Raw genomic sequence first — 17,500 nt, 5'->3', positions numbered from 1 at the left:
GAAGGAGAACGTAGTTAAGGACATTGAGGTCAATGGTAAATGGGACAAAATACAACATGGTTTTGCAAAAGGTAGATCGTGCCAAACCAACCTGATCTCCTCCTTTGAGAAAGTAACAGATATTTTAGACAAAGGAAACGCAGAGGATCTAATTTACCTAGATTTCAGTAAGGCGTTCGATACTGTGCCACATGGGGAATTATTAGTTAAATTGGAAAAGATGGGGATCAATATGAAAATTGAAAGGTGGATAAGGAATTGGTTAAAAGGGAGACTGTAGCGGGTCATACTGAAAGGTGAACTGTCAGGCTGGAGGGAGGTTACCAACGGAGTTCCTCAGGGATCGGTTTGGGGACCAATCTTATTTAATCTTTTTATTACTGACCTCGGCACAAAAAGTGGGAGTGTTCTAATAAAGTTTGCGGATGATACAAAGCTGGGAGGTATTGCCAATTTAGAGAAGGACCGGGATATCATACAGGAGGATCTGGATGACCTTGTAAACTGGAGTAATAGCAATAGGATGAAATTTAATAGTGAGAAGTGTAAGGTCATGCATTTAGGGATTAATAACAAGAATTTTAGTTATAAGCTGGGGACGCATCAATTAGAAGTAACGGAGGAGGAGAACAACCTTGGAGTACTGGTTGATCACAGGATGACTATGAGCCGCCAATGTGATATGGCCATGAAAAAACTAATGCAGTCTTGGGATGCCTCAGGTGAAGTATCCAGTAGAGATATGGAGGTGTTAGTACCCGTTATACAAGGCACTGGTGAGACCTCACCTGGAATACTGTGTGCAGTTCTGGTCTCCCATGTTTAAGAAGGATGAATTCAAACTGGAACAGGTACAGAGAAAGGCTACTAGAATGATCCGAGGAATGGAAAGCCTGTCTTATGAAAGCAGACTCAAGGAGCTTGGCTTGTTTAGCCTAACCAAAAGAAGGTTGAGCGGAGATATGATTGCTCTCTATAAATATATCAGAGGGATAAATACCAGAGAGGGAGAGGAATTATTTAAGCTCAGTACCAAGGTGGACACAAGAACAAATGGATATAAACTGGCCATCAGGAAGTTTAGACTTGAAATCAGACTAAGGTTTCTAATGATCAGAGGAGTAAAGTTCTGGAATAGCCTTCCAAGGGAAGCAGTGGGGGCAAAAGACCTATCTGGCTTCAAGATTAAACTTGATAAGTTTATGGAAGAGACGGTATGATGGGATAACATGATTTTGGCAATTAATTGATCTTTAAATATTCATGGTAAATAGACCCAATGGCCTGTGATGGGATGTTAGATGGGGTGGGATATGAGTTACTTTCCTTGGTATCTGGCTGGTGAATCTTGCCCATATGCTCAAGGTTCAGCTGATCGCCATATTTGGGGTCAGGAAGGAATTTTCCTCCAAGGCAGACTGGAAGAGGCCCTGGGGGTTTTTCATCTTCCTCTGTAGCATGGGGCACAGGTCACTTGTTGGAGGATTCTCTGCACCTTGAAGTCTTTAAACCATGATTTGAGGACTTCAATAGCTCAGACATAGGTGAGAGGTTTATCGCAGGAGTGGGTGGGTGAGATTCTGTGGCCTGCATTGTGCAGGAGGTCAGACTAGATGATCATAATGGTCCCATAATTAATAGTTAATATCTATGAATCTATAAAACTCTGGCCACAAAAAAGCCAAATAATTTTGTCCCTACTTCTGTTCATCTCAGTGAAGCATTGTCTCTGAAGCATCTGCATCTGGCTTAGTTTTAACTCCTTAAAACTGCTATAATGCCTGGAACTTCCAGGAGAACTGAACCATCTCCTTCCCATTCACCCCAAGCACCACACATGACATCAAAGGATTCAACAGCGAGAAATCAATATCAAGCACCGTCTGTTCCTTGGCCTTAACTTTAAAAGTTACAGTGAAAGCTACTTTAGCTACACCTCTACAAACCCTCAGGACATGCAGTGATCAACATTAAACCGTTTACCTGCTAATAACTTATCAACTGGACAATTTTTTCAGTTTGAATAAAATGAAATGTAGGTTTGTCTGTTTTGACCATTTGTTACGACGTATCTGTCACGTAGACTGTGAACTGATTGGGGCACGAATGGTCTTCTTTGTGACTTGTCTGTACAGTGTCTAACACAATGGGTCCCTAATCCTTAACTGGGGTTCCTAGGTGCTACAATAAATAGTAATAAACTCAGGTCTACACAGTAACTTCAGAAACTTGTATCAAACTCCCTCCCACGCCCCTCCAAACCTTCAAATCCTCCTTCCTCCGGAGTTTCTTTTCTGGAAAATGTACCCAGCAGACCACGGCCACGCTTCAGTAGAAAGCAGCGTGGTTGTCTATTTGTACATGGTTCTAGGATTGTTGAGTGACTAAGGCCTGAAAATAATGGCCGTTGTGTTTTACCTTCAATATCCACTAAAAGAATAAATACAGCTCAGGAGACAAAAATAGCAAACAACGGTAAGTATTATCCACTTGGATTACATTGTCTAAGTCCCACATGCACCACGACAATTTAGGGGGGTCAGAGGGTACCTATTAAAATAGTTCTCCCTCACACATATGCGTGTGCGCACTCACACACTCTTAAGTCTTACACTAGAAATCTGACAAGCACGTTTTTCCTTAATAAAGCCTATGCTGTACTGCAGTCATACCTTAGGTACTTGTTCCAGATCTGTCCTGGATTTATCTAAAAATAAATAAAATATCAGTAAACTAGCATGACAATTATAAGATTTCATTGCAGTCTTCTATAGTCAGTCATCAGCCAAATTATTAAACCAATTGATTTCAATAATCAGCGATTAAAGGCCTCGTTGCCCTTGGTAATTTTGGGGGGGTTTAGCTACAGTTTCTGTGCAGCACTCAGATGTGTCCGACTCTGACTGCTTTAAAAGTAAATGTATTATTCGTACCATAACAGAAACCCAGTGCTTCCAACTCACTCAGGGTGAAATTCACCTTGCTGGTGAGGACCAGTGTAAGGCTCTCTGCATCACTTCCGCTTCCCACTGGTGCTCTCTAGGGAGGTTGCTGGTGGAGCAGTCACATTGGGTTAAACCCAGAGGGTAGATGCACACAGGGTGGTGATGGGGAGGGACCACAGGATCCACACCGACTCAGTGACCCTATCACTCTGTGCAACTGACATAGAGGTAGTACTGTTCCAGTCCATAAGCTGAAGTGATGGTCACAGGGGGTGGTTGCAGAGGGAAGGAAAGAATCAGGACAGGAGAAGAGCTGCACTGGAGCTCCATGCCCTGGCCCCATTTGGAAGCGGGATGATTTCACACTCTTAGGGCTCCATCCACCCTAATTCAATCACATAAAAGGAGCTCAATCAGAGTGTACAGAGTCTCATCAGGCCAAAAAGGGAGGCAGATGAAATAAGAAATCCATAGCTCACTTGGAGGGTCCCCTCCTCCCCTCACAATCACCATGGTGAAAGGGAGCTTTTACCATCTCCAGCACTTCTCTCGCCTGCAGAGTTGTTACTTTATTTGTATTAAACACAAAAGACAATGCAGCCCAGGAACCATCCCTCAGCCTTCTGTCCTCAGTCTCAGGCTGTAGCAACTCCTTTAGCTGAGAGACCCCAGGTTGCGTTTTCTAAGACTGGAGAAAGATAGGCAACCCCAACACTGGGAGCTGCAGTGGGTGGAGAGCTAGTTTACTGAAGATCTGTTCTCCCAAAACTACTCTCCAGCTCCCTGGTGCAGAGATTTTTATCCTGTTTGGCTTTGCACAGCAGACCAACCTTTCCTCACGATAGTTATTCTTACTCAAGCCTTCTGGGGTGCATGTTTTGGGCTAGATACAGTCCTTAAACAGACATTTTAACAAGTACAGTACTCATTTACAATAAAGGCTATCCATTCAAAAGCTGTGATATTGTTCAATAATATTACACTTTCAAGATCCCCTGTGTAGTACTACGGGCAGTTAACAGAGGAAGGATATTACTGTGCTGACAAAGGTAAAGCATAGCTAAATATAAGAGTTAGTTCTCAAGAACTTAAACTATGAAAGACAAAAAAGTTGGACTTCATTTTTCATGGAAGGGAAAAAAAATGGAGGTAATAGAGGTATTAGAAAGCCTGACAAGATGAGCTGAATCCAGCGGAGTAAATAAAAACAGGGAAGCATTCTGTAATTACTAGGAACAGGTGATGCAGACAAACTTTCATTCAATGAGCAGTGCTTTGCCAGTGAAACTGAAAGAATTAAGTAATACAAGCTAACTTCAGATTGTCCATTATACTTTCTCTGCCCGTCTTTTTTGCCAGTTCCCAATCCTTGATCACCTGAGATATCTCACTACAAAGCCAAAATATATCAGGAGAAACAGTCTTATTACAGCTGCAGACTCCATTAAAAGAACCATGCAAGCAACCTTTCCTAATGATGATCTTTCAATATGTCAGGGATGCCACAATGTCACAAATTCCAATTTTTGTTCTCCATTGGGGGGGGGGGCAGGCATTCTTCATTACTCAGAACATGAACAGTAACCAGAAACTCAATACAATCGCATAATCTAGTTTCTTTTTCTTCTTCTTTTTTTTTTTTTTAATAAGAGGAAGTTAAAGGAAACACTGTCACGGATGTAATGTCAAATTGTGAATGCAGAGATGCCAAGGAAGAATTCAGGAGCAGGAATCACTAGTTTTTTGACCTACAATGTCTCTATCCAATCATGCCTAGATTTTCAGTGATCATTATAAATAAATCAACAGCAGCTATTTCTACAGCTAATATCTTCGGAACAACAAAAGGAGATGATTAGTATGTTACATTATCTATTATAGAAAAGAAAATGACTTTTTAACAAGTAAGAGAAGATGAGGTGTTTACCATGAGTATGTAAGAGAGTCCTGTCAAAGGTATCTTTAGGAGGACAAATATTCTTGCATCTTTCATGGATCTTCTCTCTCTATAAAGAGAAAAGATATTAAAGAACTAGTCTGACACTAATACAATAATGAAAAAAATCTTTTTTTTCTTTTAAAGGGAATATTCAGAACATTTTTAATCTAAGATATTTTTCCCTCTTAAAATTTTAAGTGCATGTGAAAGATGCCAGAATGACAACTCTGGCGGTTGAAATCCTTGTTTGTTATTTGGTTGGTATGTTATTTCTTTGTTGATTTTACATCACGGAAAGGGAGATAATGAAACTATTTAAGACATATGATCTAAATTCTCCTCCCCACAAAATGAAATATACATATCCACTGACTGCAGTAACACACTTACAGCCATTATTTATTTGCAGTCTAATCTGCAAATTATCCTACACTAAAATAAAAACATCCTTTTACTGACCTTCTCCCACCTTACTTAGATGCACCACAATGAAACCTTACACTCCATTTAGCTAAGCTAAGCTTCTATTTTTACTTATAAAGCTTAAACATGGGTTCCACATCTTATAAGACTCTTCTATTTTGTCCTCTTCTTCAGAGATTATTTTTTCATAGCAGGCTGAAGCTGCAAGATCCATCAGAAATTCTTTCATGGCAACTCATGCCTCTTCTTCCAATACCCTGTTTATTTTCACAATCAAATAGTTACATTTCACTTTAATGCAACAGCTTATTTATTTTTTTTAATATTGGCTATACAAACATATGGCTCTAAAAACAATTCTTCCCCCCATATTTTACCAGTACTAATACCATTTTGATGCAGTTACACCTTTTTATACTCCCCAAACAAGTGTTTTAAGGGTTTATGATGCTGAAAAATTTCAATATTTGTTATTGGTTCTTAAACCAAGTTTGTTCAGTACGTTCTGTTCTGTGTTTGCACCGTGACTGCTGCAGTGGGGTCCTGAACCATGAGTAGAGCTCCCAGGTGCTACAATAATACAAATAATAACGAAGATTGTTTTAAACCTGCATCTGCATTAACGCCCTCTCTCTTGTAATTTTGTAGCTTGTACCCAAATAACATGTATTTGTAGGGGAAAAGAGGACTAAAAAAACCTGCAGAAACATGAATACAGAATAATTCACCTAATCTGAATACATAAAGTATATATAGGTGGCAGTGTTTAAAAATACCTTTAAAATGTTCAATAATCAGAACTGGGCAATTGTATAACACTTCAAGGCTACCATTCTGGGGCCCAATCCTGCAAATGCAACCAAGCATAATGCTCTCTGACATAAACAGTCCTATTGACTTCACAAGAGTAAGCACTACACTCACCAGGAAGCATTGACAATCAGGTCATCACAGCAGCCAAAAGTTAAAGGAAGCTACAGCCAAAGAAACAGAGAACACAGCAGATTTCCACATCTTCTTTTAGGCTGTGTTCTTTTTTCAAAACTTAAAAACAGCTCTGGCTTTCACCAGCTGACAATAGGTCTGTTTCCTACTTCATTATTTTATATTTAAGCGTTTTGTACATAGGCCATTTTAAAGACATTCTTAGCAACAATTTAGTCGTGTTTTACATTTGATCAGGTGACTGGATTTTTTTTTTACATTATAGAGTGTAACTGCTGAATAATCCTTTAAGAATAATCAGTGAAGTTTTCAATAACCAAAAGGAAATAGCAAAGATGAATAGCAATTATATGGTCTGTACATTTAAAACAAAAGTATAGCACTCAGGAACTAAAAATAATGAAATAGCAGGGAGAGAGAATTTAGACAATGCTTTTAATGCTGAGAACAGTGAACTTACAGCACACCATACCAAGGTCAAGAGAAGAGTCAACTACCATAGAACTAGACAGGTAGTTATTAGGTAATAATATGATGTACTATTAACGGATACAGTTAGTTAGTGGTGTCAAACTCAAATGGCTCTGAAATATCTTTTTTAACTCATAATGTACCTAACTTTGGTACTTTACCTGAATGATTTCCTGTTGATATAATGCAAAATTTTCCTTGTTTATCTGTGGGAGGTAGAATGAAGGTGCGACTTCTGTGTCCACAAAGTCCTGTCCCCATGTTTTTGTAAAAAAATCGGATTCCCTTTTTGCTAACCTAGGATCATTTAGCGCCGCTGGAAGATTTACTTTGGAATGATAAATTGTCCATCTATGCTGATCTGCAACTAGAGATGGGCTGTCACCTAAACTATTAGGATCACCTATAAGCACAAAAGATAAGACAGTCCATTAAGACAAAAACTTGAAAGCACTTTTTTCATAGTAAACTCAATGTAATTCTTGAAGCAAACAACAAATTTCAAAAATTTATCTACAGAAAGGATTGTGTACCAAGACACATAATCCCCTTCCCCAACCATCTAACACACTCACATTTTTGTGTTTAGATCGCTCAAACCAAGTCATAAATATGCAATTAGAGGTATATTCTTTCAATATCTTCACACAAAAATCAATTCTTCTGGCACCCTTTGAAAGACAGAAGTCTGTAGACTTGATATACTAAATATATCAAATTGAAGAACTACTGCACCCACCAGCCTAGAACTACAGTCACATGCTTCTTTAGGGAATTCTCAAAATCCCACTATTTCCCCCACTTTACACCCCTTACCCTCAGCATTCCATATGACAGCTATCAATACAACCAAGAAACCGCCTTATGGGAGTGCCAGAGTTACCCATCTTGATCTCTTGCTCCCCACGTCAGAAGGATTGGGGAGTGTCACAGAAGCAAAGCAGTTAGCCCCGCAGGGCGAGAATTGCCTGTCTCGCAACTATACTCTGGCTGATCTTTCACAGGCTCTGAAAGAAGTCTCATCCTCTTCTCCTTCATAATAAGGATGGTGACTTCAATGTGAGGCGGAGATCTCCAGTGCTCCAAAAAGAAAATGAGGTGCTTTTGAGGTGGAGTAAGTAGAATCCCACTCTAACTATAAATATATCATTTTATTTCATAGTATTATCCAGAAAACAAGAGAACTTTATTGACTATTTTCAGGTTAATTTTCAGACCACTGACTGTAACAGTATTTTCATCTGCCTTACAAGCCAAAATTACCTGTAGGTTCCTTGGGACATACATCAGGCAGTGACTGCACAGGTCGAAAGCGTTTAGCAGAATCCATTTCCTTTTTAAAGAAAGCATCTCTACTGTTTGACTGAGGCACTGGTGAAGAACTGTGGCTTGATGCCATTGCATAAAATCACCACTTGATAGAAGCTAAGAAAGAAAAAATAAACACAAAGTCTTCAATGCAGCTCTGATTATTGATTGTACCATAACAATGGCATTTATTTAACAGCTCACCTACATAAAACTAAACAGTTTAAAACAATACTAGTTATCTTTCAACCCATGGTATGAAAAATATTTTATATCTGAAACACACAGAAAGGGCTAATTTTTATACACACTCACAAAAATATTGTACATAAAAATGCCCAAACACATTATATCGTTCTGTTTCCATAATTACTGAAGCATTATCAAAGAAATATTTCCTCTCAGAAATAGCATGCCAAATTCTGAAGGTTTGTGAATGACAAAACATGCCAGTGTTTTATGGGGAATTTTGTTTAATCTACCGATGGGAGCTATGTTGTACAAGTCCACAGACTTGTCGAAAGTCTCTTCTGTGCAGATAAAGGGCCAAATTCTCTGTTAATTTAATTCCATTGACTGAAGTAGAATTACATGAGCAGCAAATTTCATTCATTCTGCCACACAAGCACAATTTGGTTTATTTTTCCCTGAATGTTTTTTCTTTTTTGGTAGTGAGGGTTGAAAGATTTATTTGCAGAGTATTTAAAGAGAATGATTTGTGTTGTGTGCAAAATATGGATAGCAAGGAAAATCTTTATCCTGTGATGCATTCACTCTAGGGGAGGGTTCTACCATTTTACAATATACTGGAATCCATTCGCAGTGAACATCTGTTTCCAGACTGTAACATAATGCATGTCCCGAGTTGTTTCGATACTTTGTATTGTGCAAACTGCAATTTTATTTATACTGAACCTCTACTAAACGTGTGAAATTCATACTTCCCTACATAAGGGCCAAGTGATTGGTACTATTTTCTAAGCAAGCCACAGGTGGGGGGGGGGGCCATCCGGCTCCCAGCCACTGGGGTGTTGTGTGTACACATGGGAATTTTAAACTCTTTTTTTCTTAGAAGCACAAAAAAAGAAAAAGGCACAGAAAAATTAATATTCACTAGAATAGATATAAAACCCTACTGTGCCCCCACCGCATCTTACATGAGAAATACCCCTTTTTTAAAAGGTTGCTTTCTCTGCACACACAGAGCTCAATCTATGTCACCTCTGTCTCCATGTCTTGCTCTTGTCCCTCCTATGACTCTTCCTTTCTGCCTTTTCATTAGCCCCATTGCTATTACACTTCCTTTCTTCTACTCCTCCCTTTTGAACTCTTCCCTCAATCTCAAAGTCGCCCCCTTTCTGCCCGCTCCTGCCTTTATAGGTGGAGGCAGCCCAGTGTTTTCCAGGAAGGACCACAGGATCATTCCCCTGAATATTCAGGGGAATCTCCTACACTTACTCTCTACTGGGATGTGGGGTGTTAGGGCCTCTCTGTAGCAGTCCCCTTCAGCCTTCTCCCTTCTTCTCTCACTCATGCCAGTTGAAGATTTTGAGGCTTTTCTTCATCATAAGGATATAAGAACATAAGAATGACCATACTGGGTTAGATCAATGGTCCATCTGGCCCCAAATCTGTCATCCAACAGTGGCCAATGCCAGATGTTTCAAAGGGAATGAACAGACAGGGCAATCATCAAGTGATCCATTCCCTGTCATTCGGTCCCAGCATCTAGCAGTCAGAGGCTCAGGGTCCCCCAGAGCATGGAGTCACATCCCTGACCATCTTGGCTACTAGCCACTGATGAACCATGAACTTATCTAATTCTTTTTTTCACTGCAGTTGTAAATTTGGCCTTCACAACATCCACTGGCAACAAGTTCCACAGGTTGACTGTGCACTGTGGTCTCATTCTTTGTGGCCCCGCGTCTGTACATCTCCATTCCCAGATGCATCCTCACATCTCCCCTCACGGTTCTTCAATGTCCATCTGTATTGCATATTCATCACCCATCATAGGTCTCTCCTCTGTCTTGTGTGGTCAATCTCTCTCCCTCTAAGCACTGGGACGAGGGAAGACTTGGGCGGCTACCCCTCCCACTCACTGATTGCAGGAGCTAGCGTGGTTTCTGTGGTCTTTATGGCCACCTACTCTGGTGTATCTACTCCCCTACAGCCCTACTTTCAAAGCACTTGGAAGGCAGAACAGCTCAGGCAGGAAGAAGAGAAAGCACAGGCAACCCCAATCCTCCCATTTATTCCCTGCAGCAGCAGCTATTGGCAGGAAGTCAACCTGTTTTTAAAATCTAGCTACCAGCTGCACCACGACATTGGCCAGGACTCAGGGTATGTGTACACTACGAAATTAGGTCAGATGATAGAAGTCGATTTTTAGAAATCAATTTTATACAGTCGATTGCGTATGTCCACACTAAGAGCATTAAGTCGGCGGAGTGCGTCCTCACTACCGTGGCTAGCATCGACTTACAGAGCAGTGCAATGTGGGTAGCTATCCCACAGTTCCCGCAGTCTCCGCCGCCCATTGGAATTCTGGGTTAAGCTCCCAATGCCTGACGGGGCAGAAACATGGTTACGGGTGGTTTTGGATACATGTCGTCAGTCGCCCCTCCCTCCATGAAAGCAATGGCAGACAATCGTTTCACGCCTTTTTTCCGTGCGGGCACCATACTGCTTTCAGCAGGTGGTGCAGTAGGACTGCTAACCGTCATCATCCACCACTTCCGCTGCAACTCTGCTCTGCTGCTATTGTCTCAATAGTGAATTTCTCCATGTTGTCTGTCATGGGCTACCAGGTACGTGTATTCTTCCTCAGGAAATGTGCGCAGTACTAACCGACGTCCTCCACCGCTTCTGCTGCAACTCTGCTCTCCTGAATCCACCTCACAGATCCTCTCGTCCTTCTCTATAAATATCTGTTCTTGTGGCATCCATTGTCAGCCATCGCTTCCACTGCAATTCTGCTCCCCTGCAGATGGCATACCACAGCAAGCATGGAGCCCGCTCAGATCACCGCAGCTGTTATGAGCATTGTAAACACCTCGCGCATTATCCTGCAGTATGTGCAGAACCAGAACCTGCAAAAGCAGGCGATGAGGCAACGGCAGCGCGGTGATGACAGAGATGAGGACATGGACATGGACTTCTCTCAAAGTATGGGCCCTGGCAATTTGGACATCCTCGTGGCAATGGGGCAGGCTCATGCCATGGAACGCCGATTCTGGGCCCAGGAAACAAGCACAGACTGGTGGGACCGCATAGTGTTGCAGGTCTGGGATGATTCCCAGTGGCTGCAAAACTTTCGCATGCGTAAGGGCACTTTCATGGAACTTTGTGACTTGCTTTCCCCTGCCCTGAAGCGCAAGAATACCAAGATGAGAGCAGCCCTCACAGTTCACAAGCGAGTGGCAATAGCCCTCTGGAAGCCTGCAATGCCAGACAGCTACCGGTCAGTTGGGAATCAATTTGGAGTGGGCAATTCTACTGTGGGGACTGCTGTGATCCAAGTAGCCAACACAATCACTGAGCTGCTGCTCTCAAGGGTAGTGGTGGGGCGATAGACAGAATGCATATCCCTATCTTGGGACCGGACCACCTTGGCAGCCAATACGTAAACCGCAAGGGGTACTTTTCAATGGTGCTGCAAGCACTGGTGGATCACAAGGGACGTTTCACTGACATCAACGTGGGATGGCTGGGAAAGGTACATGACGCTCACATCTTTAGGAACTTTGGTCTGTGGGAACGGCTGCAGCAAGGGACCTACTTCCCAGACCAGAAAATAACTATTGGGGATGTTGAAATGCCTGTAGTTATCCTTGGGAACCCAGCCTACCCCTTAATGAAGCCATACACAGGCACCCTGGACAGTAGTAAGGAGCTGTTCAACTATAGGCTGAGCAAGTGCAGAATGGTGGTAGAATGTGCATTTGGATGTTTAAAAGTGTGCTGGTGCAGTTTACTGACTTGGTTAGACCTCAGCAAAATCAATATTCCCATTGTTATTGCTGCTTCCTGTGTGCTCCACAATATCTGTGAGAGTAAGGGGGAGACATTTATGGAAGGGTGGGAGGTTGAGGCAAACCACCTGGCTGCTGATTACGCACAGCCAGACACCAGGGCAATTAGAAGAGCACAGCAGGGCGCGCTGCGCATCAGAGAAGCTTTGAAAACCAGTTTCATGACTAGCCAGGCTACAGTGTGACAGTTCTGTTTGTTTCTCCTTGATGAAAACCCACCCCCTTGGTTCACTCTACTTCTCTGCACTTCAAAACTTATTGAATGCCAGCCTTCTGTTACTTGGGCAGTCCTCTGGGGTGGAATGGTTGGGTGCTCGGAGCACCGCCCCCACCTCTCCCCCCCGCGTTCTTGGGCGTCTGGGTGAGGAGGCTATGGAACTTGGGGAGGAGGGCGGGTGGTTACACAGGGGCTGCAGCGGTGGTCTGTGCTCCTGCTGCTTTTCCTGCAGCTCCACCAGACGCTGGAGCATATTAGTTTGATCCCCCAGTAGCCTCAGCGTTGCATCCTGCCTCCTCTCATCACACTGCCGCCACCTCTCCTCTTTCTCCCGCAACCTCTCATCTTGTTCATCCCTCCTGTCCTCGTGTTCATTTTCTGCTTTCCTGGACTCTGCCATTGTTTGCCTCCACGCATTCTGCTGAGCTCTTTCAGTGCGGGAGGACTGCATGAGCTCAGAGAACATTTCATCACAAGTGTGTTTTTTTCACCTTCTTATCTGTGCTAGCCTCTGGGACAGAGATGATAGGGGGAGCGTTGAAACATTTGCAGCTGCAGGAGGAAAAAAAGGGAGAGTAGTATTTAAAAAGACACATTTTAGAGAACACTGGGTAGACCCTTTCACGGTGAACCAAGCTGCTAACATTACATAGCACATGTGCTTTCGGTACAAGGTCACATTTTGCCTCTTATATTGAGGGCCTGCCAGTTTGGTGTGAGAGATCACACACGCAGGGCCAGGCAACAGAATTCGACTTGCAGGCAGCCATAGTAAGCCACAGTCTTTCAGATTCTTCAACCTTCATAACGTGGGAATGGTTTCAAACAGCAACGCCCTCCTTTCCCATACCAAGCACCTGTTGGGTTGGCCATTTAAAAGGAGAGGCTGCAGTTTTCAGGTTAACGTGCAGCACAAACCCAACTAAACCCCGCCCTGCACCCAATTCTCTGGGATGATCGCTGCACCCCTCCTCCCACCGCGTGAGTAGTATCAAGGAAGATCGCCGCCAGCCAAATGGGAACAGCTCAGCGTGAAGGGGCCCCTCCCACCGCATGGCTAAAAGTGGGGATGATTTCTTTTCAGCCACAGGGAAACAGCTCAGCAGGAATAGCCACCTCTGACTGTCCCCTTAATAATGTCCCTGAAGGATTTCCACTCCATCCCCAGACACATTAACAGACTTTTCCAGTAGCTGTGCTGGCTGCGAATGCGTCCCAAGTCTTCAAGGCAAATTAATCATTAAACACGCCTGCTTTTAAACCACGTATTATATTTACAAAGGTACACTCACCAGAGGTGCCTTCTTCGGCTTCATAGTCCAGTAGCCCGCCTTGGGAGGGTTGTGAGGGTATTGGGTCCAGGGTGATAAACAGTTCCTGGCTGTCGGGGAGAATGGTTTCTCTGCTTGCCTGTTGTGCGCTATCCTCCTCCTCATCATTCTCATCCCCAAAATCCTCATCCCTGTTGCATGAGGCTCCCCCCTTGCAGGTGTCCACGGACAGGGGTGGGGTAGTGGTAGGGGCACCCCCTAGAATGGCATGCAGCTCATCATAAAAGCGGCATGTCTGGGGCTCTGACACGGAGAGGCCATTTGCCGGTTTGGTTTTTTGGTAGGCTTGCTAGAGCATCTTAATTTTCACAAGGCACTGCTGCGGGTCCCTGTTATAGCCTCTGTCCATCATGCCCTTGTAGATTTTTTCAAATATATTGGCATTTTGTCTTTGGAATGGAGTTCTGATAGCACGGATTCATCTCCCCATACAGCGATCAGATCCAGTACCACCCGTTCGGTCCATGCTGAAGCTCTTTTGCGATTCTGGGACTGCATGGTCACCTGTGCTGATGAGCTCTGCATGGTCACCTCTGCTGATGAGCTTGCCACACTGGCCAAACAGGAAATGAAATTCAAAAGTTCCCGGTGCTTTTCCTGTGTACCTGGCTAGTGCATCTGAGTTGAAAGTGCTGTCCAGAGCGGACACAATGGAGCCCTCTGGGATAGCTCCTGGAGGCCAATACCGTTGAATTGCATCCACGCTACCCCAAATTCAACCCAGCGATGTCGATTTCAGCGCTAATCTCATCAGGGAGGAGTACAGAAATCGATTTTAAGAGCCCCTTAAATCGACAAAAATGGCTTCGTCGTGTGGACGGGTGCAGGGTTAAATCGATCTAACGCTGCTAAATTCGACCTAAACTTGTAGCGTAGACCAGGGCTCAGGTCCTTGGAAATGGGTATGCAAACCCCAAGCACGATACTTGGCAAGAATTTTCCCTGCCCACCTCCAACAGACCCCTCTGAGCTACTCTATTCAGAAAGGCAAACACCACTTCCAGAACTACCAAATACCACTAAAATATACTTAACTGGTTTTGCTCAAAATCTATTCTAGACAAAATAAATTAATAAATGAATAAAAATATTAATAAAAAGGTAAAGTTGCTACAGTAATAAACATTAGAAAAGAATTTTACAGTTTAAATTATCTAGCCATTAAAAATCATGGAACTAGCAAGTTTATGCAACTATAGCGGTAGATAACCTTACAGTTCACTATACTCTAATAAAATTCTGTTCACGTGAATATTAACATTAGCTATTACAATAACAATCTTTATGTTACCTGTAATTTTTTCATGAAATACTGGCTCAATTGTTTGTCTAATAACTAACTCCTCCCTCAAAATATATTTTTCCTGCATTTGTCTCTAACCTGAGAAACATCAGGAACGTCAAATCTTGTCCCTCTTTTTTTGTGTGTGTGTGTGTGGGGGGGAGGGCTGGAGGTGTCAAGTGTGCGTTTTGGCTTTATTGGCAGTTAGACCATTTGTTAATCTTTAAAAGACAGACCTTTTCTTCTAGGTATATATTTCTTCATTTAGAATTAAACATATGTTAATAAAAACAAATAAAAGAGTTTTAATCTGTGTGTGGAAAAACAATCACTTCCTCTCTCAATTAACCAAGTTTCAGGCCTTCTGGATATGAACAAAGAACAAAGTCAGGAGTTTTATTTTCTATTTTCAGGTTCCCTTACTTGCAGTGATTTATTTATTTATTTTATTTAGACCCTCCCTTTAAGCTTACTTCATGACAATCTTAAAATCCAAATGGGTGTTCCTGGGTACTTGTTATCTTTAGCATCTAAAGTGTTTCTGAAGTAGTCAGCCACACAGCAAAACTATGAGATCACTGTGTCAGATTACAGCTTTCCAGAATATTAATATGTTATGTTTCCAATATGTTTCCAAACATAACCATTTGGAGAAAATACTTTGTTTAAAGTTTTTAATCTGCTTATTTATTTTCTCTTGCTGTTGTCTCCACCACTAAGAGATTTGTATGCTCTCACATGTTTGTTCTTCCCTTGTCATATTTCTAATGTAGGTATGTTTCTTCCTTCCTTCAGCAGCTCCTCACCAGATACTAGCGTTTACTACTGCTAGGGTTTTGTCACTAATCAAACTGGTTCATGAACTAGAATGCTGAGGGGGGAAAAACATTATTTTAGCACTTTTTGAAAAATAAACATCATGCATTCAATAGTAAAAATCAAGCCTCCTAAAGGAATATACAAAGTAGTGTATTAGGAGCTCCAGCAACTACATTATCAGTGTCTCCTGAGAAATCTCATGTTACATGAATATACATCCGTTGTATCTGTATTAATGCTTTCTATTAACTGAAGCCCTTCTTAAAATTATACATGCAATGAAAAATTTTGCTCTTGAAATCAAGCATTTTGTGAGCCATTGTTTTCCCCTATTCTGATAATTTATTTAAAACAATAAATTAAGATGCCAGCAAAACAAAGTGCTTTCTAAAATAAGAAGTTCATTTCGGTTTTGGTAATTGGAATAAATGCTAACTGCATTTAACCAGTACAAGATTTAAAATAAAATTTAAGGAACACATTTTAACACTGAAGACACACACATATCAAATGTTTGTTTTCAAAACCAAACATTGTTTATTTCTTAGTTATTTTTATTGTTAATCATTGTCAAATACTCACATTACCTTTGTGCCCTTATTCCAGTCTTAACAAAACCTTAGAACCGAACAAAAAGGGAGCACTAAAATATCAGTGCAGCAAAGAACTTTCATATCATCGAGTTGATTTCAACAAGAATCTCAGGCAGAGGTCTTCTAAATGGCCTGCAATATGATGCTGTACTAAATTATTCATAGATAACAGCTACTCTAGTAGTCATAATTTAAGACCTTATAGATAACTTACTTCAACGAGCTGCCACATTCGTAAAGGCAAAAACCTACCTATGAAACAGAACTGTGGTTTAACAAAACATTTTAAAATCAGGCAAATAAGAACAGATTAAGGAATGAAAAAGAAATGCAATATTTGTTGTCCTGAATTCCTTCCAAGTCACAAAAGAGATTAACAAGTATTCAATGAATGGATGAGAATCCCTACTAGCACCTAACCTCCCAAGTATGTTAATCTAATTGACCACTGAAAGTTACTGTGATTTACTAGTTCAGTGGCTCTCAACCTTTCCAGACTACTGTATCTCTCTCAGGAAACTGATTTCTCTTGCGTACCCCCAAGTTTCATCTTACTTAAAAACTACTTGCTTAGAAAATCAGACATAAAAATACAAAAGTGTCACAGCACACTATTATTGAAAAATTGCTTACGTTCTCATTTATACCATATAATTATAAAATAAATTAATTGGAATTTAAATATTGTACTTACATTTCAGTGTATAGTATATAGAGCAGCAAAAACAAGTCATTGTATGAAATTTTAGTTAGTACTGACTTTGCTCGTGCTTTTTATGAAGCTTGCTGTAAAACTAGGCAAATATAGATGAGTCGATGTTCCCCCTGGAAGACCTCTGCGTACCCTCAAGGGTACGCATACCCTGATTAAGAACCACTGTTCTAGTTTACCTATAAAATAGCCTTTATTGTACTAGCATACTAAGCACTTTATAAACATTTCTTAAAATACGCAGTGATGCATACATCCTCCAGTTTAAATCTCATGGAAAACTAAACTCAAATTTAACATGAAACAAAACCAAGTAAATAAAGAGAGTGGACGATTGCCTCTACAGATTACATTAATTCATTCCATTGTGTGGGAGTTGTGCAATACAAACTGTAAAGTGCCCAGTCTCCGGAGCTTCCAAGTCACAAGAGAATATGTGCTGCAATAACTACATGCAACTGTGCAAGTTAATGACATTAAT

The 17,500-nt window shown here is 41.5% G+C and overlaps 1 protein-coding gene across 5 annotated transcripts in view; it reads right to left on the bottom strand.

Annotated features, from left to right (window-relative positions):
• Positions 1-17,500, bottom strand: part of VPS54 (VPS54 subunit of GARP complex) — an 83,411-nt gene that overhangs the window by 52,941 nt on the left and 12,970 nt on the right. For 4 of the 5 annotated variants that reach the window (XR_013345772.1, XM_077814046.1, XM_077814045.1 and 1 more), the window contains exons 3-6: positions 7,987-8,148; positions 6,885-7,126; positions 4,873-4,951; positions 2,673-2,707 (exon numbers count right to left, since the gene is read on the bottom strand). Coding sequence is in view for 4 of the 5 variants with exons in the window: in XM_077814046.1 (XP_077670172.1) it covers positions 2,673-2,707; positions 4,873-4,951; positions 6,885-7,126; positions 7,987-8,122 (492 nt within the window). In the remaining variant the exon portion in view is untranslated. Of the gene's footprint in view, positions 1-2,672; positions 2,708-4,872; positions 4,952-6,884; positions 7,127-7,986; positions 8,149-9,489; positions 9,591-17,500 lie in introns of all 5 variants that reach the window. The other variant, XM_077814047.1, reaches the window with a different exon arrangement.

This window comes from Eretmochelys imbricata, chromosome 3, assembly GCF_965152235.1.
Source record: "Eretmochelys imbricata isolate rEreImb1 chromosome 3, rEreImb1.hap1, whole genome shotgun sequence".
In the NCBI taxonomy this organism is placed as follows: Eukaryota; Metazoa; Chordata; order Testudines; family Cheloniidae; genus Eretmochelys; species Eretmochelys imbricata.
This window is presented reverse-complemented; position numbering and strand designations above follow the sequence as displayed.